This window comes from Oncorhynchus mykiss, chromosome 25, assembly GCF_057628025.1.
Source record: "Oncorhynchus mykiss isolate SJ-2025 chromosome 25, ASM5762802v1, whole genome shotgun sequence".
NCBI lineage: Eukaryota > Metazoa > Chordata > Actinopteri > Salmoniformes > Salmonidae > Oncorhynchus > Oncorhynchus mykiss.
The window spans coordinates 62,185,120-62,208,507 of record NC_143046.1 but is presented as its reverse complement, the minus strand read 5'-3'; the positions used below and the strand labels follow the sequence as shown (position 1 = coordinate 62,208,507).

The window sequence follows — 23,388 nt, the reverse complement described above, 5'->3', positions numbered from 1 at the left end:
GGCGGCACATTTTGGTATTGTTTTTTTATTAGGACCCCCATTAGCTGTTGCAAAAGCAGCAGCTACTCTTCCTGGAGTCCACACAAAACATGAAACATTACATAATACAGAACATTAATAGACAAGAACAGCTCAAGGACAGAACTACATCAATAAAAACAATAACAAACTATGGGAAGCAAGCATTAGAGTCAACATGGGCCAATTGAATATACATACAATATCATTGCAATAGACATAGTGCTGTCCATTATTCCCAATATTTATATCTAAAGTCAATGCAGTCTAACTGCAGACACTCTCAGGCCGATCGTATCTCAGGCAGGCCCATCTCCAATACCAGGACCCCTCAATGATTTGACTATACTACCACCAACTGGTGGGGCGAGTTTTCAGTGTTGAATGAAAATGGCAGAATTAATGTGTAGCATAGTGTGACAATCTTTTCTCGTTTCTCGTTCTATCTGTGATATTACACTTTAGTAGGGATCGTAATGCTTGTGTTTAACTGACACTTTGATATTCTGGATTTCCCCTGATTGTCTATGCGATTAAAATGTGGGTCAAAAGGGAAATACAATTATTTATTTTTCATTTAAACTATCATTGTAGTATAATTCGTGCAACGTTTTAGCTTGACATGTATATGTAATCTGTTGTGTTGGATAGCAGATGTAACACGAACAGAACTGCAGAGCTAGGGTCCTAGCTAGCCACTTCCTCCGCCGTAACTTTAACAGGACCGTGGGAAAACAGTGTGTACGGTTCATATCGTGAGTTGTCAGTAGTTTGGACGCTATCCTTTCTGTGGTAAACAGAAGAAAAAAATAGTCTGCTCCTTGTGTTAGGCCCGACGCACCCTCTGCGGGGTTGAACGCAACCGTTTTCAGGGGAAGTGGAAGAGCGCCTTTGCTTTTGAACATTAACTCCTCCACATTTACTGGATTGGTTGAACAGTGCAGAAGATAAACTGGCCGGAGGTTCTCTTTTCAGGACCAGAAATTAGGACACGCCACCCTGGCGTTTTGTTTAGGCCTGGAAGTGACGGCCCTGGCATTGGAGGAGCTGAGACGTCTAAACTCATCCAACCAGTAGGTGGCAGTATAGAAGGACCTGAGATGTATCTCCAGTTAGAATCCTCTCAGAAATGGCCAGTGACGTGACATTTTTATTGATAATCTATAAGACTGGGTAGCTGGCTCAACTCCCCCTGGCAGCAATTCTGGTGTAGCAACAGCTTGCTCAATGTCCTCACACTGCCTGTGTCGGGCCGCCTCTGGAGCGGGTGTTACAACAAAAGCATTAACCATAAGAGACGTTTTTTAGTTACTGTAAAACCCTTACAAGACTCACATCTAGTACATTACATCATCAAATTCAGAATAGACATGTCCATTTACTGTATTTTTTACATTTGTATAAAGGTCATATGAGTTATAACTCAAAGATGAGAGAAAATGGCACTATCAGGTAATCAGGCTCTCTACAGTGGATAGCTTTCGATCTCGAGTTGAACTAGTACAGCATGGCATTGTAAAACTGTAATAGAAGAAATGTACCACTTATACAAATGTATTGGACAGGACAGGCAGTTTGGCCAAGATGCCTAATAGGTCTACATGGTGTGTCTATCCGGTTTGTCTATATATCAACTGTTCTGCCTGCAGCTATGGAACCCTGACCTGTTCACCGGACGTGCTACCTGTCCCAGACCTGCTGTTTTCAACTCTCTAGACAGCAGGAGCGGTAGAGATACTCTTAATGATCGGCTATGAAAAGCCAACTGACAATTACTCCTGAGGTGCTGACTTGGTGCACCCTCGACAACTATCGTGATTATTTGACCATGCTGGTCATTTATGAACATTTGAACATCTTGGCCATGTTGTTATAATCTCCACCCGGCACAGCCAGAAGAGGACTGGCCACCCCTCATAGCCTGGTTCCTCTCTAGGTTTTGGCATTTCTAGGGAGTTTTTCCTAGCCACCCGTGCTTCTACACCTGCATTGCTTGCTGTTTGGGGTTTTAGGCTGGGTTTCTGTACAGCACTTTGAGATATCAGCTGATGTAAGAAGGGCTATATAAATACATGTGATTTGATCAGTGCTGATTGTAAAAACCATTCAATGTATCTGCCCCCAGCATGCTTGAAGGTGCATTCTACCTAGGACTCCCAAAAAATCTAGAGCAGCTGCACAGACCCAACAAGCATCCCAACAGGACAAAAATGAACAAGCCAAGGGAACAGCAGTCACTGCCCTGGCGGTCTTTACTAATACACACTATGGCCTTAGTGTGGTGGGGGATTAGAGTGGGGCAAAAAGTATTTAGTCAGCCACCAATTGTGTAAGTTCTCCCACTTAAAAAGATGAGGCCTGTTATTTTCATCAAAGGTACATTTCAACTATGACAGACAAAATGAGGAAAAAAAATCCAGAAAATCACATTGTAGGATTGTTAATGAATTTATTTGCAAATTATGGTGGAAAATAAGTATTTGGTCAATAAAACGTTTCTCAATACTTTGTTATATACCCTTTGTTGGCAATGACAGAGGTCAAACGTTTTCTGTAAGTCTCACACACTGTTGCTGGTATTTTGGCCCATTCCTCCATGCAGATCTCCTCTAGAGCACTGATGTTTTGGGGCTGTTGCTGGGCAACACGGACTTTCAACTCCCTCCAAAGATTTTCTATGGGGTTGAGATCTGGAGACTGGCTAGGCCACTCCAGGACCTTGAAATGTTTCTTACGAAGCCTCTCCTTCGTTGCCCGGGCGGTGTGTTTGGGATCATTGTCATGCTGAAAGACCCAGCCACGTTTCATCTTCAATGCCCTTGCTGATGGAAGGAGGTTTTCACTCAAAATCTCACGATACATGGCCCCATTCATTCTTTCCTTTACACGGATCAGTCGTCCTGGTCCCTTTGCAGAAAAACAGCCCCAAAGCATGATGTTTCCACCCCCATGCTTCACAGTAGGTATGGTGTTCTTTGGATGCAACTCAGCATTCTTTGTCGTCCAAACACGACGAGTTGAGTTTTTACCAAAAAGTTATATTTTGGTTTTATCTGACCATATGACATTCTTCCAATCTTCTTCTGGATCATCCAAATGCTCTCTAGCAAACTTCAGACGGGCCTGGACATGTACTGGCTTAAGCAAGGGGACACGTCTGGCACTGCAGGATTTGAGTCCCTGGCGGCGTAGTGTGTTACTGATGGTAGGCTTTGTTACTTTGGTCCCAGCTCTCTGCAGGTCATTCACTAGGTCCCCCCGTGTGGTTCTGGGATTTTTGCTCACCGTTCTTGTGATCATTTTGACCCCACGGGGTGAGATCTTGCGTGGAGCCCCAGATCGAGGGAGATTATCAGTGGTCTTGTATGTCTTCCATTTCCTAATAATTGCTCCCACAGTTGATTTCTTCAAACCAAGCTGCTTACCTATTGCAAATTCAGTCTTCCCAGCCTGGTGCAGGTCTACAATTTTGTTTCTGGTGTCCTTTGACAGCTCTTTGGTCTTGGCCATAGTGGAGTTTGACTGTTTGAGGTTGTGGACAGGTGTTTTTATACTGATAACAAGTTCAAACAGGTGCCATTAATACAGGTAACGAGTGGAGGACAGAGGAGCCTCTTAAAGAAGTTACAGGTCTGTGAGAGCCAGAAATCTTGCTTGTTTGTAGGTGACCAAATACTTAAATACTTTTCTCATTTTGTCTGTCATAGTTGAAGTGTACCTATGATGGAATTACAGGCCTCTCATCTTTTTAAGTGGGAGAACTTGCACAATTGGTGGCTGACTATACTTTTTTACCCCACTGTATTAGCAATGCACACCACTCAGTACCCCTACTATAATTTCATGCTGCACAATTCAAATTTACATATAAAATACATATATTTTTTATCTATGCAATCCCCGAAAGTAATAATCACGAGGGTACCATAAACATTAACTAGTAATGCGGCATACTCCAAGAAAGGTTAAAATCTCACCTTTCTGGTAAAAATAGTTATAAAATGCTGATGTGTAGTCACTTGAGGACACCAGCTCAAGTACACAGTACATACAGTTGAAGTCGGAAGTTTACATACACCTTAGCCAAATACATTTAAACTCAGGTTCACAATTGCTGACATTTAATCAGAGTAAAAATTCCCTGTCTTGGGTCAGTTAGGATCACTCATTTATTTTAAGAATGTGAAATGTCAGAATAATAGTAGAGAATGTTATTTCAGCTTTTATTTCTTCCATCACATTCCCAGTGGGTCAGAAGTTTACATACACTCAATTAGTATTTGGTAGCATTGCCTTTAAATTGTTTAACATGGGTCAAACGTTTTGGGTAGCCTTCCACAAGCTTCCCACAATAGGTTTAATTTTGGCCCATTCCTCCTTACAGAGCTGGTGTTTCCTCCAGCATCTTCACATGGTCCTTTGCTGCCGTTATTGATTTGCACCAAAGTACGTTCATCTCTAGGAGACAGAACGCTTCTCCTTCCTGAGCGGTATGACGGCTGCGTGGTCCCATATTGTTTATACTTGCGTACGATTGTTTGTACAGATGAACGTGGTACCTTCAGGCGTTGGAAATTCATCTCAAGAATGAACCAGACTTGTGGAAGTCTACCATTTTTTTCCCCTGAGGTCTTGGCTGATTTCTTTTGATTTTCCCATGATGTCAAGCAAAGGGGCACCGAGTTTGAAGGTAGACCATTGAACTACATCCACAGGTACACTTCCAATTGACTCAACTTATGTCAATTAGCCTATCAGAAGCATCTAAAGCTATGACATAATTTACTGGAATTTTCCAACCGGTTTAAAGGCAGTCAACTTAGTGTATGCAAACTTCTGACCCACTGGAATTGTGATATAGTGAATGTGAAATAATCTGTCTAATCAATTTGTTGAAAAACTACTTGTGTCATGCACAAAGTAGATGTCCCAACCAACCTGCCAAAACTATAGTTTGTCAAAAAGAAGTTTGTGGAGTGGTTGAAAAACGAGTTTAAATGACTTCAACGTAAGTGTATGTAAACTTCTGACTTCAACTGTATAAAAATAGATGCATTTCATATTCAACAAAACTATAAGGCTTAAAATGACGTACGCTTTTTAAATATATCATAATCAAATTGTAAAACTCAGTTCACGTTCCTTATAACTGTAAAATACATGTTTGTTTAGAGTTAGAAAAAATGTGCATATTTTCTCAAGGGCCCTTGATCAAAACATCTGCCAGCACAGCTGTTAACATCTGCGCTCTAGCTTGGCTTCCAGAACTCATTAGGAACTCACCTTCAATCTCATACAAATCTTGTCCATCTATGAAAGTGTTTCTGCTAAAAAAAAGAACAATTATTTAGATGAATGACTATTAATCAATCTCAATGTGCTAGTGATGAAATTCTCTCCTGCTGCGCTACAATGTAAGGATTGCAGGCATGTGCTTTGTCAGTGGCTGTGACGTAGGGTTCAGCAAGGAGTTGGACTGTCGGAAGAGCGAATGAAAATGGTAGGAGGGACATTCCATCGATCTGTGGACATCCCAGCTGGTTTCAGATTTTGCATCCTTAGCAAAAAAAAAAATAGACTAGCGTGTCAGTGGGAACCAGGGCTATCGCCCAATGAAAGTCATTTTGATCTACGGTGTCCACAGATCCATTTAAGCGAAAATGTCAGCGAGAACTTGTACCAGACCCTCTAAAAACATGGGATTTAATATCTAAGATTTCTTTTAAGTGGCCAACCCTGTTTTCTGAGAGGCCTTAACCATGAATTTAGAATACAACATAATCACTTTAGTTTTAATATAAAAAAATCTTTTAATTCTGAAAGGATGACAAGAGCACAAGTTTTTAAATACAAGTCAAATAGCAGTCCCACAAAAATGAATAGCTCAAAGCAAGAGTGGACCAGTGTGAACTCAAAGTATGACTGCATATCAACCCATGTGGGAAATCAAACCCCGGCTCTCTGGTGAGGTCAGAATCCTCATGAAAAATCCAGTTCTTTTTAAACTTGTGTAGACTTTTTCTAAGACAGAATTTTATGGAAGGCCAAACACCTCTATTACATAACAAAAAGGGGGAAAAGACTGCTTGGATTCATTCCCCATTTTAGAGAGCAAACAGCATAGCAATGCCATACAATGCCTGCTGACAAAAGGGAAAAGTGACAGCTTTGATCGGTGTATTTGCTTTTTACAGTCCATTTCATGCACATCAGAGCAGAGACACGCTAGCTGCACATGCAATCCTAAATTCCCAAAGTCAAATCTTTTGAATGTCGTAGTATGAGAAACTTGTACAATGCAAGCATCATAATGAAACCGTTCCCATCCCTGATATTATCTTGAAAATTAAGGGGTCCAACAAAGATAGTTTTACAGTTTGGATATAAGCAATAACACACTTTGGGTAAAATATTAGAAAATAATATTAATTGGGAGATCTCGTGACATACCAAGCTCTTGATAAAAAATATATTTCAATAGATTACCAAACCCGTAAAAAGAAAACAAAAACTAAAGAATAAACAATTTGTACATTCTAAAGCTGAACAAGGTTAACGAAAAATTCTAAACAAAGGGAATGGAAAATCAGGAAAGAAGAAAAAGGGAGGAGAAAGAGGGAGGGGAGTGACCGGGCTTCTCAGGACAGTGGAGGGGACAGCTTTCCAGCTTTCCTCATGGAACGCAGTGCCTTCTCTCTCAGGTGCTTCTCCAGGTCGTCCAGACACTCTTCTACTTCACTGTCTGATTCCTTAAGGAAAGGTAGCATTAATTATATCATATTTCGGTTACGTTGCAAGGTAGGTGGTATGATGCTGCAGCATGCTTCATCATAGTAATAGAATAAAGGAATACATTAGCTGATGGTGCACAAGTCAACTTCTACAACCTTGTCTGACTTTGTTAATCTTGAATGAAATGCTTAGATGATATGTGAAGCATGCTAAAATCCCTCAGTAAATCAGAAGAGTAGACTTCACCTTTTTTGAGTTGGAGGCTGCGTCGCCCTCCATCCCCTGGTTCTCCTGGTCATCCCCAGCAGCAACCGGCACATCACACTTCTCCTTCTTGTGTTTCTTGTGCTTCTTATGCTTCTTCTCCTTCTTGTGTTTCTTTTCCTTCTTCTTCTTCTTGTTTTTCTTTCCTCCAGGCTCAGTGTCAGAATTCTGAGAAAGGGATTACAAAGCAATACCACGAGTGAGTAAGTATTTCGTTGGCATTTAGTGAGAAGGGCCAAGCAGAGGGCATGATGACCTTCATTGGTTAAACCTCTTCACAGTCTTGCAAAATGTTATGGTATTGGTGCCCAGAAACACACACCAGCTTTTACTCACAGGTGAACTCCCCTATCTAGCCACTTAGTTGAGTCAAACAAAATGTTTAATCTCACATCGTACTATTAACAAATAGCAGCTTTAAAAACTCACCTTGTTTGGAGAAGGGCTGCCAGAGCCGCTGCTGGCCTTTTTAGCCGGGGGTGCAGGTGGGGATCCACTGGCTGAGTGGCCTGGAGAAGGGGAGCCTGAAGCTGGCCGTTTCAGGGCTCCTGGTTTAGGGGAACCAGACGGTGACCTTGATGACACTCTCCTCATCGGCTGGGGGCTCTGAGAGGCTCTGATAAGGAGAAACCGGAGAGAAAAGGTGTGATATATCTGGAACGTACACTGAATGTACAAACATTAGGAACACCTGCTCTTTCCATGACAAACTGACCAGGTGAAAGCTATGATCCCCTTTTGATGTCACTTGTTAAATCCACTTAAAAACCAGTGTAGATGAAGGGGAGGAGACAAGTTACCTTCTTATGGTTGGGGGGGGGCAGTATTGAGTAGCTTGGATGAATAAGGTGCCCAGAGTAAACTACCTGCTCCTCAGTCCCAGTTGCTAATATATGCATATTACTATTTGTATTGGACAGAAAACACAGACATTTCTAAACTGTTTGAATGATGTCTGAGTATAACAGAACTCATATGGCAGGCAAAAAACAGAGAAATAATCCAACCAGGAAGTGGGAAATCTGAGGTTGGTCAATTTTTAACTCGGGCCCCTATTGAAGTTACAGTGGGATATTGGTCATGTTGCACTTCCTAAGGCTTGCACTAGATGTCAACTGTCTTTAGAAACTTGTTTGAGGCTTCTACAATGAAGGGGGGCTGAATGAGAGGGGAATGAGTCAGAGGTCTGCCAGCAGTCAACCGCTGGTCACACGCATTTCACATGAGATATCTCCCATTCCTTTGCTTTCTGAAGACAAAGGAATTCTCCGGTTGGAATATTATTGAAGATTTGTTAAAAACATCCTAAAGATTAATTCCATACATCGTTTGACAAGTTTCTACGGTCTGTAACGGAACTTTTTGACATTTCGTCTGCAACTAGTGAATGCGCTTCGTTAGTTTGGATTTGTTTACCAAACGCGCTAACAAAAGGAGGTATTTGGACATAAATTGACATTATCGAACAAATCAAACATTTATTGTGGAACTGGGATTCCTGGAAGTGCATTCTGATGAAGATCAAAGGTAAGTGAATATGTAATGTTATTTCTGACTTCTGTTGACTCCAACATGGCAGATATCTGTATTTGTTTGTCTGAGCGCCGTACTCAGATTGCATGGTTTACTTTTTCCGTAAAGCTTTTCAAATCTGACACAGCGGTTGCATTAAAGCATTTTTAATCCTTAAGACATTTGAGACATGAATTGTGTAGGTGTGCCATTCAGAGGGTAACTGGGCAAGAAAAACTACTTAAATGCCTTTGAACGGAGTATGGTGGGTGTGAGGCGCACCGGTTTTGAGTGTGTCAAGAACTTCAACGCTGCTGGGTTTTTCATGCTCAACAGTTTCACGTGTGTATCAAGAATGGTCCATGAACCAAAGCACATCCAGCCAACTTGGCAACTATGGAAAGGCATTGGAGTCAACATGGGCCAGTATCCCTGTGGAATGCTTTCGACACCTTGTGGAGTCCATGGCCCAACGAATTGAGGATGTTGAGGACAAAAGGAGGTGCAGCTAAATGTTAGAAAGGTGTTCCTAATGTTTTGTACACTCAGCGTACATCTAATAGTGGTGGGAGTTATTGATGTGCAGCAGAAGCTATTGCGTTAATAAGGCCAATTAGAGGCTGCTTACCTCTGGTTCTTGCGGGGCTCTGGTGTCCGGGACACCCTGCGGATTGCCCTGTTGCCGTGTGAGGGGGACACCTGGCGCCTCTGTCCAGGTGGAGAGGTGTCAAAGCGCCCTAGAGGACTGGTTCGGCCACGGTTGGCAGGGGAAGGGGACAGGCGGTTACTGTGAGCAAGGGGGGGTGAGCGAGTGTCCCGGCCTGGTCGGTTGGATGGGAGCATGGGGCTTCTCCTGTGTCTGGGGGGAGAGGTGGATGAGGGAGGTGTGCGTCTCTTTTGGGGAGGGGGACTCCTGCGCTTAGGGGACCTGGAGGGACGGCGCTTGGGCACCGGGGATAGGCGTTTGGGAGAGGGAGACCCTGACAGCCTTCTTTTCTGTGGGCCCAAAGGAGTGGGGCTGTATCGCCGCTGGATGGGTGGAGAGTACCGTCTGGGGGAGGGGGAGCGTCTGCGAGGTGGTGGAGAGGGAGACCTGGGGAAACAGAGGTCATACGAGACAAGTTATTTTTTGAATCTCAGGTGTGGTGCACTGAATTCTGGAGAATTCTCAGTAATGAGGGAACCTAAAACAAGAAGGCGTCAAGTCTTTTACCTGCGCCTAGGAGGAGAGGGAGATCTGCGACGCCTTGGGGGAGATCTGCGTCCTCCGAGGGAAGGAGAGCGTCTTTTTCTGTAGAGGGAAAACAAAGACTTACATGAGGAATGCATGTGGGACAGACAGTGTGTGTGTCTTGTTGGTATGGGAAAAACGTCCAAAATCTATAATCATGACTGCATTAGAGAACTGTCCGTAGCTAACCTGGGGGAGCCATCCCGGTGTCGTCTCCTGGGGGAGGGCGAGTGACTGCGCCGCCGCCTGACATCCCCGTTCCTCGCCACTGGCCCCCTGCCCGGCCTCTTGGACCCCTCACCTTCTGAGGATGATGATGATCCAGCCTCTGTTACGAATCCGAAAGAAAACAGCACACGTCATTTCCCAGTAGCAACATGTGGATGTTTCAAAGGGGGCAAAACCCCACCTAGGTGGGGCTTAGGACCCACAAGATGAGGGTGCAAGACGAGGACCCTCAAGATGAGGGTGCAAGACGAGACGGACACAGAGTGGGTTAGAAAAAAAAGATGGGGTGAGGTGGGGAACACAAAATAAAAATGCTTGTAACCTGAAGACGTTTCCCGATTCTGCCTGCGATACTGACGTCGCTGCTGCACAGAATCGGCTGTAGCCCCCTCTGAAATGCAAAGCATTGAGTCCCCATTCAGAGCTATAGAAAACCGCTAAAAACCCAACCATCCACCCACGGTGCATCACACCAGACCGAGACAGACAGGCACTAGAAGGCAAACACACCTGACTCTGATGCCTCAGACTGCCTGGGTTTCGGAACAGGGGACGGTGAATCGTTCCTCGTTCCTGGTTTCTTCTTTGACCCTGAAAATCAAAACTGTTTTAGTTGCCAGAATCTTTCCAGCAAGAACACTCATTCACAAATACAAATGCTTGTATAACACTAGTAGTAGGAGTGACATCATGCTTGAAGAGGATGCTTGCTGCAGCCTGAAAAGAGGTTTATGATTCAGCAGTTTCCATTAGCCAAGGCCTGCCAGTAAGGCCACAAAGTGTCCCACTTCTGTAACCAGGCCAGCCTGGTTAGTTAGTTAGGAATAGTTATCCAGGGATTTGAGATGAAGTAATGTAAACAGTTTCCAGGTCACTGATTGTATAGACATAAACCCTTCCTCTAAAAGAGCATCCAGGAATGGTTGTGTATCACACTCCCACTGACTGATCATGTGACAAGACGGTCACTATGAGGTGAGGGAGTCCCATGTTTGAAAGGTGAGGAAGTTGGATAGGGCTGAGTTCATTACAGACCATTGTTGATACAGTCCCAAAATGTTTGGCATGTCTGCAGTCAAGTTAAAGATACTCTAAAAAAATAAAAATTAAATGTAAAACTGTCACGTCATCATAATGCAAAATGCCAATATCTTAAACTTGACATGCACAACACTGGGACTGTATCAACAGTGGACTAATGAAAAAAAACACCAAAAGATAGAATATCCACCCGGAAACTGTTTAAAGCTGCACTATGTAGAAATCGCACCGCCATTTCCTGGTTGCTAAAATTTGAATAGTTTGCCTAATTTCAGGTTGTGTGACAAAACAAGCACGTATAGCGTAGAGAATTATTGAACCATCTAAACTGCTGTATACAAAAACAGTATTTTCAGCCGGTGTACAAAACTGAACGTAAAAGACTCAAACTTGACATAGAATTGGCGCACATAGAACATATATACCGCTTCTTAGACTTGCTTTCAATGAGAATGACACAGCTATAACCAGTGGAGTAAACTACTTAATACCTTCAAGTTCTTTTTACTTAAGTCATTTTGGGGGGTACCTGTAGTAGAGGTCGGCCGATTAATTAGGGCCGATTTCAAGTTTTCATAACAATCGGAAATTGGTATTTTTGGGCGCCAATTTATTTATTTTTTTACACCTTTATTTAACTAGGCAAGTCAGTTAAGAACACATTGTTATTTTCAATGACGGCCTAGGAACGAATGGTGGGTTAACTGCCTCGTTCAGGGGCAGAATGACAGATTTTCCCCTTATCAGCTCGGGGTTCCAATCTTGCAACCTTACAGTTAACTAGTCCAACGCAATAACGACCTGCCTCTCTCGTTGCACTCCACAAGGAGACTGCCTGTTACCTTGGCTTACTGCATTTGCGTAAGTTGCTAGCTAGCATTAAACGTATCTTATAAAAACAATCAATCATAATCACTAGTTAACTACACATGGTTGATGATATTACTAGATATTATCTAGCATGTCCTGTGTTGCTTACAATCTGACTGAGCATACAAGCATACAAGTATCTGACTGAGCGGTGGTAGGCAGAAGCAGGCGCGTAAACATTCAGTCAAATAGCACTTTCGTGTGTTTTGCCAGCAGCTCTTCGTTGTGAGTCAAGCATTGCGCTGTTTATGACTTCAAACCTATCAACTCCCAAGATGAGGCTGGTGTGACCGAAGTGAAATGGTTGGCTAGTTAGCATGCGCTAATAGCGTTTCAAACTTCACTCGCTCTGAGCCTTGGGGTGGTTGTTTCCCTTGCTCTGCATGGGTAACGCTGCTTCAATGTGGTGGCTGTTGTCGTTGTGTTGCTGGTTCGAGCCCAGCGAGGAAAGGGACGAAGGCTATACTGTTACACTGGCAATACTAAAGTGCCTATAAGAATATCCAATAGTCAAAGGTTAATGAAATACAAATGGTATAGAGGGAAATAGTCCTATAATTCCTGTAATAACTACAACCTAAAACTTCTTACCTGGGAATATTGAAGACTCATGTTAAAAGGAACCACAAGCTTTCATATGTTCTCATGTTCTGAGCAAGGAACTGAAACGTTAGCTTTCTTACATGGCACATATTGCACTTTTACTTTCTTCTCCAACACTTTTTGCATTATTTAAACCAAACTGAACATGTTTCGTTATCTACTTGCGGCTAAATAGATTTTATTGATGTATTATATTAAGTTAAAATAAGTGTTAATTCAGTATTGTTGTAATTGTCATTATTACAAATACATTTCCCCCCGGCTTTTTTGGTCCTCCAATAATCGGTATCGGCGTTGAAAAATATTAAATCGGTCGACCTCTAATCTGTACTTTATTTATATTTTTTTACTTTTACTTCACCACAATCCTAAAAAAAAAAAAATTCCCTGACAGCCAAAAGTACTCATTACATATTGAATGCTTAGCAAGACAGGAAAATGTTCCAATTCACACACTTAAAAGAAAACACATGGTCATCCCTACTGACTCTGATCTGGTGGACTCACTAAACAAATAAATCTCCTGTAAATAATGTCTGAGTGTTGGAGTGTGCCCTTGGCAATCTGTACATTTTAAAAACAAGAAAATTATTTATACTTTTAATACTTTAAAAAAGCAGAAACTGAATATCCCTTTGAGCATGGTGAAGTTATTAATTTGGCTTTGGGTGAGTCATTACAAAAAAATACAGGTGTCCTTCCTAACTCATTTGCCGGAGAGGAAGGAAACTGCTCAGGGATTTCACCATGTGGCCAAGGGTGATTTTAAAACAGTTACAGTTTAATGGCTGTGATCTGAGGATGGATGAACATTGTAGTTACTCCACAACACTAATCTAAAATGACAAAGTGAAAAGGAGAAAGCCTGTACAGAACAGAAATATTCCAAAACATGCATCCTGTTCGCAACAAGGCGCTTAACTTCTTGGTGACAGGGTAGCTTGGATGAATAAGGTGCCCAGAGTAAACTGCCTGCTACTCTGTCCCAGATGCTAATATATGCATATTAGTAGTAGTATTGGATAGAAAACACTGAAGTTTCTAAAACTGTTTGAATGATGTCTAAGTATAACAGAACTCATATGGCAGGTGAAAACCTGAGAAAGTTGTTTGAGGCTTCTATTGTGGAAGGGGGTCAAATAAGTGCTGTTTCAACAAATGGACTAGGCTGTGGCCAAATCAGTTGTTTACTGCACGGTCATGCGGGCACGCCGTGCCTTCTTTTTCCTCTGTAATGAATACTCTATTGTCCGGTTGGAATTTTATTGAAGATCGATTATAAAAAGACCAAGGATTGATTGTAAACATCGTTTGACATGTTTCTACAAACTGTAATGGAACTTCACTTTTAGTCTGGATTTTGTGCTCGCGCATTGTGCCTTTGGAATAGTGAACTAAACGTGCAAACAAAACGTTGGTATATATCGAACAAAACAAACATTTCTTGTGGAAGTGGGAGTCCATTCCGACAAAGATCAGCAAAGGTAAGTGAAGATTTATAATGCTATTTATGACTTTTGTTGACTCCACAACTTGGCGGGTAACTGTATGGCTTGCTTTTGTGGCTGAACACTGTTCTCAGATTATTGAACAGTGTAACAGTTTTGCCGTAAAGCTTTTTTGAAATCTGACAAAGCGATTGCATTAACCTTGTGACTAGGGGGCAGTATTTTCATTTTTGAAAAAATAACGTTCCCGTAGTAAACAGGATATTGTGTCAGGACAAGATGTAATGTGACAAACCTGCACATTTTAGAATGGCCTTTTGTGTAATGACCATGCTGTATAATCATCTTCCTGATATGCCACAGCTGTCAGTTGGATGGATTATCTTGGCAACGGAGAATTGCTCACTAACAGGGATGTAAACTAATTTGTACACAACATTTTAAGTAAGCTTTTTGTGCATATGGAAACATTTTTGGATCTTTTATTTCAACCCATGAAACATGGGACTAACACTTCACATGTTGCAATTATAATTTTGTTTATTATGGAATGGAGAAAAGTAAGTAGAGCTAACATACCAGCTGATCTGGATGGGGAGGCTGAGGCCCGGCCCTTTCTGGCCCGCGGGGAGGCAGAGCGTTGTGTCTTCCCAGAGGGGCTGCCATTGGGGGCTCTTCTCCTGGAGGGGCTGAGGGAGGGATCAGCTGCATGGCCGCGGGGCTGTTTTCTGGGTGGTGTGGTTGACGTTCTCTTCATTGCCTTCTTATGAGGTGAGTGAGACGTGGAGCTGCTCCCAGAGGATGATGGGGAGCGAGAGCGCCGTCTATGGGATACAAACAGAACAAATCAACCACAACTGCTGTTTGGTAAGGTAGCTAGTTAATTCCGAAAGGCTGTTCATGACAGCTTCAGTGACAGGCACTTCTGCTATACTTCTATGGCCCTCCACTCACCTGCGGACAGGGGAGCGACTGCGCCTGTGTCTGGGGCCTGGGGGGCCACGTCTGGGGGGGCTCCTACGACGAGGGGACAACCGTCTCCTGGGGCTCAGCCTCCGCCGGGGGGAGTAAGACCTGGAGCGTGATCTGGGTCGTCTGCGGGAGCGGGAATGGGAGCGAGAGCGGTGGTGGGGCCTGTCTCTCCTGCTGTCCTTCTCCCTTTCCCTGGGCTTGAGCCTATCCTTTTTAGGAGCCTTATCTGGGGAGGGTTCTTTGACCTCAGTCACAGAGTCAGGAACCACAACCACAGTGTCCGGCTTTACCACATCACTGGAAAATTAAAACATACTACAAATTAGATTACATTTTGTCAAGAAGTCAAGAATGGAATCAACAATCTGGACAAATCCCATCCCTGCATATTTCCAGATACAGTCGGTGCCCAAACCTTTCCCTTACCTGGTGGAGGAGGCCTCCTGAATGACTGGCTCAGGTATGGTGCTCTCTGAGGTGTCTGGCTCAGGCTGGGGCTCCTCAGTGCTCTGGGGCAGGGTAACACTGACAAGGGTGACAGCTGGGGCTGGTGGTGGAGGGGAGCTGCTGGGACTTGGCTTACGCCTCGGTGAGCGGGAGTGACTGCGCTTCCTCTCCCTCTTCACTGGAGATCGTCGCCGTGGAGACTGTGACCTTGACTTCCTCCTGTACCACAACAACAAAAGCCAATGCCATATGAACTCTTTTACATTTTGATTGAGGTCGACTTCCAAGTGCTTTTATTTACTGCCATTCTCACCTTCTGGGGCTCTCCCTTTCTCTGTTTTCCTTTTCCTTCTTCTCATCATCAATCTTCTTCAGAGAAGCGAGCTTCTCTTGCTCAATCTGCAACAGACAACAGCATGCGAGGTCAAAGCAGTAAAACACTGAACAAATTAGGGCTGCACGATTAAATCGAAATCAATTCAAAATTGCAATCTCTCTCGCATGAAGCTGAGATTCTCTGATAAAACAAACTAGACTATGGTGCCTCCTCCAATGAGATGCGCTAGACTCCGTTCACACGCAGAGGATGCTGACCAATCACAAGCTTGCGCTCACTCTCACACATGCTGGTCAATCTTTAAGTGTCCCCTTAAAACATGCAGTTAGCTGCAGGTGAGGAGAGAAAGTGCTTCCCCTCCAAAATGTGTTGGAAACACGAGTGCTGCTAGTGCTAACGAAAAGAAAACAGACACCCGTAGACCAGGGTTTTCGTTAGGAAAATTTGGCGGCCGGCAAGATTTTAACTTACCAGACATCCATATGCTTTAACCTTGTGACTAGGGGGCAGTATTTTCATTTTTGGAAAAATAACGTTCCCGTAGTAAACGGGATATTTTGTCAGGACAAGATGCTAGAATATGCATATAATTGACAGCTTAGGATAGAAAACACTAAAGTTTCCAAAACTGTAAAAATATTGTCTGTGAGTATAACAGAACTGATATTGCCTGCAAAAGCCTGAGAAAAATCCAATCAGGAAGTGCCTCATGTTTTGAAAGCTCTGCGTTCCAATGCGTCCCTATTGAGCAGTAAATGGGCTATCAACCAGATTACTTTTTCTCCATATTCCCCAAGGTGTCTACAGCATTGTGACGTAGTTTTACGCATTTATGTTGACGAATACCCGTAAGCAGCTACATTGCGCAACTGGTCACCTGACCGCAACTGGTCACCTGACCCAGAGTGATTCTCGCGTAAAATACAGAGGTAGCCATTATTCCAATCGGTCCTACTGAAAAACCAATTGTCCCGGTGGATATATTATCGAATAGATATTTGAAAAACACCCTGAGGATTGATTATAAACAACGTTTGCCATGTTTCTGTCAATATTATGGAGCTAATTTGGAATATTTTTCAGCGTTTCTGTGACTGCAATTTCCGGGCGATTTCTCAGCCAAACGTGAAGAACAAACTGAGCTATTTCGCCTACAAAAATAATATTTTTGGAAAAAAGCAACATTGGCTGTCTAACTGGGAGTCTCGTGAGTGAAAACATCCGAAGCTCATCAAAGGTAAACAATTTAATGTGATTGCTTTTCTGATTTCCGTGACCAAGTTACCTGCTGCTAGCTGGACAAAATGCTAAGCACCGTGGGTGGATGCCCTAGTGCATTGTGTGCTTAAGAGGAAAGCTCTTTGTTTCTGGCCATTTTGAGCCTGTAATCGAACCCACAAATGCTGATGCTCCAGATAATAAACTAGTCTAAAGGCCAGCTTTATTGCTTCTTTAATCAGAACAGTTTTCAGCTGTGCTAACATGATTGCAAACGGAGTTTCAAATGATCAATTAGCCTTTTAAAATGATAAACGTGGATTAGCTAACATAGCGTGCCATTGGAACACAGGAGTGATGGTTGCTGATAATGGGCCTCTGTACGCCTATGTAGATATTCTATTAAAAATCACCCGTTTCCAGCTACAATAGTCATCTACAACATTAACAATGTCTACACTGTATTTCTGATCAATTTTATGTTCCTTTAAAATTGACCAAAAATGTGCTTTCTTTCAAAAACAGGGACATTTCTAAGTGACCCCAAACTTTTGAACGGTAGCGTTGGTGTAATGATCCTATCTATCAACCATGTTGGAAAATATTTGTCTCATTTAGTTTTGTGTTTAGTTAGCACCGTATGTATTCATTCATTCATATGATCTCATTTTAGAAGTGATGTTCTCTACCCCGACACTTGTTTTAACCATGAATAAAGTGTTAGAAAATGTCAATATCGTGCCAAAAAATTATCACGCGTCTAAATCATTCAGCCCTAATACAAATGCCTGACAAGGTTGCGATTGTGTCTGGTTGCTTACCTGTCTCTGTTTGATCTCCTCTTTCTTCTGCTCTAGGAAGGCGGAGGGGATACCGGCGATGTTGTCCTGAGCGCTGAGCAGCAGAGGCCACAGGTCCCTCATGAACTCTCGGGCATTCTTCCCATTCAGGAAGCCAGTCAGGTTAATCTGCATCATCTTACTGTCCGGGTGCTGCAACACACACACACCAAGGGAGAGAGAAAGACAACACACCAATTTAACACAGAGGGAGAACTCACAAGAGTGAAAGGAGGGGGAGGGGGGGTCTCGCTCAGGCGACTGCCCCCCCCTTTGTTTCCTCACTAAGCTACACCTGCCTGCTAAATAATAGCAGCCATCCTCATAACAAAACAATAGCTACAGTATGACCCCTGTGCCCCAACACAGACTGCTTCATGGCAACAAACTTTGTTCTGTTGACTTGAGGCTGTGATAAAATTGTGCAATTCAAAAATTTTATCGCCACCCCATTAGTTAGGTAATTGAAACCTGAAACTGAGAATATCTGAGGGGAGACAAAAACTAGATCATCCATGTATAAGCACCCCCACTGCATGCATTAAGGTAGTTTCCTTAAAATATTCTGAAAAATAAATCCCCCACCCATCACTAAAATTTTCATAAATTGTGATAGTTATTTTCTATCAGATATCTTTCCCTGCCAGTCTTCCCACTAGTTACCCTGCCCTGTTGTTCTCGGTCTCCCCAGTCTACTCTGAGAGATTAACAGATATCCACAAAACAGAGTGCATCAAAACCCAACACTGCGAGTACAGTCCCGGTGTCCTCAGCGTGTCCCGCAGGATCAGTGGGTATGGAGCGCCCGAGTCTCCTGCAGAAAGAGACGCTCCCTTGGCTTGCTTCCGACTCCCTAGTGCTTGAGACTCAACCACCTTGAGTTTATTGTTATATCATTTATCTAAATTGCAAGAGACGAACAAGCAATAATGAGTGCACAAGACATTTGAAAGGGGTTTTATTTCAACATGTAGGTCAAGAATTAAAGTCAGATACCCCTTTACCTTACTAACAATGACGATTAAGGACTTTGCTTATTACTGTGCTGTTAAAGCATTTAGCTTAAAAAACCCACCCCTCAAAAGATAACAGCACAGAAAAGAAATCAAGTCGGTAAGAGGTAGCTGAATGTTATTTTCCCTCCCAGTATTAGGCTAGGTTCACTAAAACAGATAGTAAGAGAACTTACAGGATTCCAGCAACACCTTTGTATGAATATAAAGCATCCTAGGGTTGTTAGGAGTCATTTGTTCATAAAAAAAAAACCTGTTGTTTATCAATACCCTTGAACATTTCCTCTGGGGTTTCATCCAGTTAATTATATGTAATTTCCCCTTGAAGTCATGTTTTATAGGCCAAATGCTAGTTAAGCTGGGGGGGAAAATGTGGTAGAATGCACAAGTATTATTTTAACCATGCGATTAGATTTCCCAACTTGAGGGCAATTTTAAGGAGGAGCAAATGACAATGTAACAATGTGGAAACAACGTTGGACATCTAGTGCACTGATTTATTTATGCAGAACAGGGTCCATGTGCATTATAGTATTCAAAAATCACTTAGTGGGCTAGGTAATGTTTAAAGCACCGTTTTGCCACAGCCCAGATTGAAGATACTACGGATGTCATTTTAATATAAACTAATTAAATGAGGATCAATAGTCTAAAGTTCAACTGTATTCCCAGTCAATTTTTTTCACCATCCAAAAACAGGCTAGAGGAGATAAAGAAAAACTAGCGGTGCGATTCAAAAGTATATGGAGAAAGTGGCATTGTCCAAGTGTTTCTATCACTAGCATGTTGATCCCTGAACATAACTCACCTCAAACCACACACTGCATCAGGGAGAGTTGGGCTCAGTGACACTTTGGGCTCAGCAGAGAGCTAATAAGGTGTTGGTGCTATACTTCTGATGCAAGGTATAACATCCATATTGGTTCAGGCCTTTTGAATCATAAATCACATCATCATTAGAAAACTGTGGCACAAAGGCACTGTCACATATTACAGCAAAAACTTTGGGTCATTCAAATTATGTATATTGGACACCGGTAGTCGCTCTTTCCCCCATCTGCATTTATATTGTGTCTTATCAATACACTAGATTAAATCAACCTCTCTTTGCCTTGTATTAAGTTAACAAATAACATCTGATGTACATACAAGAACAGGAAGGAATTGGAGTCAATAGTATTACCTTTTCTTCCAGCTGGTTAAATATAAATTCTATGACGACGTCATCCTCGAACCCCAGGATCTCTGTCACTCGCTGAGTGATCCAAGGTTTGACGACCTCCAGGTTCACCTTGGTCATATCCACCTAGGGGAGGAAGAACCAGGAAGCCGTTCAAACACGTTCCTAACTTCAACCCATTGCACACTTAAAGGGATATGTAGAGATTTTGACAATGAGCCCCTTTAGCTATTTCTCCAGAGTCAGATGAACTTGTGGATTCCATTTTTATGTCTCAGAGTCTAGTATGAAGTAAGTTTGAGGTAGTTTCGTGAGCCAATGCTAACTAGTGCAATGACTGGAAGTCCATGGGTATCTGTTAGCATGGATACCCATAGACTTCCAGTCATTGCGCCAACGCTATTTAGCAACTTCCTTCAAACTGCATGCAGACTTAAAAATGGCATCCACCAGTTCATCTGACTCTGGGGGAGTAGGTAAAGGGCATCCCTTTAAACCAAATTAGGCAAAATATATTAGTTATGGCTATTACCATATTTACTTGTGGGGGCATTTCAATTCAATTAAAAGATGTGCTTTGATGGGTGTTATTTATACCTTCTTTTCCAGACATTCTGCAAATTTCAGTTGCTTTAGAAGTTTCTTCTGCTTGTTGCTGAAGCGATTGTCCTGTTCTGCACTTGTGCCCTGTAAGAAACAAAAACATCAACTATTACAAAATGTTTGTTCTTGTCCATGCCGCACTTAGCTGAGGAACGCTAAATTCCGTTTTCTTATATCGAGGCAGAGTAGTCGCGCGATTTGCTAGCAATAACATTGCGCTACGTGTACATGCACAGGAATAATTCTATATCAAACTGATTATGGCAGTAGGCAGATTATGCAAGTCATGTAAACATACTTTGCTCATCGTAAACTGGCGTACAGTCAAAATCTAAGTAAGCATACACCAATTTAAACAGCTGGTTTTCTGAGCAATCTGAAATTATTAGGACATGTAAACACCTTAAAATCAGCGCTCCAGCAGTGTATTTCATCTGCGCACATGCACAGCAGAAGTTGTGCACGCCTGCCTCTTTAGCACAAGTTTACGGAGTTCGGAGCAATGGATGACTCTGATAAAGTTTGTAGGTGGAGACTATTTCTATGTCCAAACTCAATCATATATACTTCCCAAAAATAACCTGGTCACTGTGGTATAACGTTTATTTTGAGTGGCAATTTTCTGCATTTAACAGTGTGCCATCAGGTAGCTTGATTTCGTAAGTGTTCATGTAAAGAGGATTTTTTGGGAATCAGTTCTTCTTGTAAAGTATGGTAACGTTTAAAAAAATATTATATTAATCTGACTATCCACAATAATCGCATTATTGTGTGCATGTAACGTTAACCGTAGTCATTGAGTCACCATCGGTCAATAGGCTTTCCTGTACCTGTTTGTCCTGTACAACTGCGGTCCATAAGCGGGGTGCTGAAATTCATACTTTTAATATAAACGTTTACTTAATACAACGGACTTTTTACTAATTTGTGTTAAATTAGTGAAAAGACGGCAATTGTATTTTATTAATGTTTTATTAAAAAAGTATGACTTTCATCATCGCGCGGAAGGACAGCAGTTGCACTGGACAAACATTTACAGGTAAACGTTTTCAGAATTGACATTCTTACAATTATCTACTGACGGTGACTCGATGTTTTTCGCAGTAAAGTTAAATCGCGCCACCAGCAACACTCAATTCCGCCTCGATGTAAGAGAACGTCAGCTAATGTTAGCTACGTCACAACAGTTGAACATAACGTTAGATAGCCGACTTTAGAAACATGTGACACGTATAAGTAAATTATGTAGAAATTAAGTCCCTAATATGATCACTTATTATGGAGAATAAACGTCAGTTTGTTGCTAGCTAACGTTAGTGTTAATCTCGATGTGCGATAAGGCCCGAGTACGAGTACTGTAACATACTCAGCCCGACTAACGTTACAGTAGTATGGCTAGAATTATACAAACCCATTTTGAAACCAAGTCTTATACTAGGTAACACATTATTGTAGTTATCACCCTTAACTACATCAGTAATGACAATCATTTGAAAATGGGAACACACAACATACGCACAATTTATCGGCTAGCTTCAATCCAACATATCTATAGCTAAGCTAGTTTGCTAACAGTTAGCTGGATAACTTGCAGCCGCCATCTTTACATTAGCTCCTCATTGCAGCGGAATGGCGCACGAGCTCGTCCGTCTACAATGGCACATACTTACAAATACAAACGAATATATTATACATTTGGAACACAATTTAACGAGTAATAGTATAACTTTAAATATCTTACGCGGAAGAACCCCGCGTCCATGTTATACGTTGAGAAAGATGTAAAAGTGGGTGTTGGTGGAGTCTAGAGAAAGACGTGCTCACAGCGCTGTCCACGACCTGCTAACAAAACCCCAAGATACAGCGCGCGACAGGACTCCTCCTTCTCAGCAGAACGGAAGCAGCGATGACGAGAACAACAGGTTCTTCTACACTTTTTCTGAAAGACGCTAGTCAGATTCTCATAAAGATTAATGTGATTAGAATCCTTTTCCAACGCATCTGGTCTGCATCACAGTGCTAGAGGCGTCACCACAGACCCGGATTCGATCCCCGGCTATATCACAACCAGCCGTGATTTCAGTCTAGAGGCTTACAAAATGTTAACCCTCTTATTAAAAACCCAGAGAAGAAGCTTAATCAATGGCTACAGAGGGACTTATCTTTAAAAGGAAGAGTCCTAATAACAAAGGCTGAGGGTATCTGTATGCTAGCATATGCCGTTCTATCTTTATATCTTGACGATAAAATAAGCAAAGAGATAGACCAGATGCTTTTCAACTTTCTGTGGAGAAACCGTACACATTACATTAGGAAAACTGTTGTAATGAACACTTATGAGTATGGTAGGGTGAATTTTCTGATCAATTGGATAAAACAATTCCTAAGGAGACACACTTCTATGTGGAACTTTATTCCTCATCATGTCTTCTCTACTTTTGGTGGCCTTTACTTCATGTTGATTTGCAGTTATAATATTGACAAAGTTCCAGTGAAACTCTTGTTTTTCATCAGAAGGTTTTCTTGTCATGGTCCGTAATTTCTAAGCATAATCTTTCTCCACACAGATATTATATATGGAATAAACGGGATATATTGTGTAAAAATTATTCTTTGTTTTTAGAATATTGTTTCCGAAATAATATCCTATTGGTGAGCCAACTTGTAAATGCAGAGGGTCTTTTACTGAATTATAATAAATTCTTATCACTTTACAAGATCCCTGTAACACCTAAAGATTTTTCAATTGTTTTACATGCCATTCCCTCAGGTGTTGCTTTATTATTCAGGAACGTGTCAAGACCTGACCCTCAGGACCTGCCTACGATTAAC

General features: G+C 42.1%; 1 protein-coding gene across 4 annotated transcripts; it reads right to left on the bottom strand.

Annotated features, from left to right (window-relative positions):
• Positions 1–5,803: 5,803 nt before the first annotated feature.
• LOC110505433 (uncharacterized) lies at positions 5,804–22,642 on the bottom strand. 4 transcript variants are annotated; one of them, XM_021584637.3, is made up of 16 exons: positions 22,298–22,642; positions 20,551–20,640; positions 19,957–20,079; positions 17,743–17,913; positions 15,680–15,765; positions 15,346–15,585; positions 14,902–15,216; positions 14,527–14,771; positions 10,496–10,576; positions 10,308–10,376; positions 9,947–10,085; positions 9,740–9,817; positions 9,155–9,619; positions 7,444–7,630; positions 6,997–7,182; positions 5,804–6,767 (listed from the first exon to the last, which is right to left on the bottom strand). In XM_021584637.3, the coding sequence occupies exons 1-16, from the start codon at positions 22,316–22,318 to the stop codon at positions 6,657–6,659; spliced, it is 2,607 nt and encodes an 868-aa protein (XP_021440312.3). In that variant the 5' UTR covers positions 22,319–22,642; the 3' UTR covers positions 5,804–6,656. The 4 variants fall into 4 exon arrangements, with proteins under 4 accessions (XP_021440312.3, XP_090076817.1, XP_090076818.1 ...); XM_090220691.1 differs by having other exon boundaries at positions 5,804–6,760; XM_090220692.1 differs by lacking the exons at positions 19,957–20,079; positions 20,551–20,640; positions 22,298–22,642 and adding an exon at positions 19,582–19,708.
• Positions 22,643–23,388: the final 746 nt, after the last annotated feature.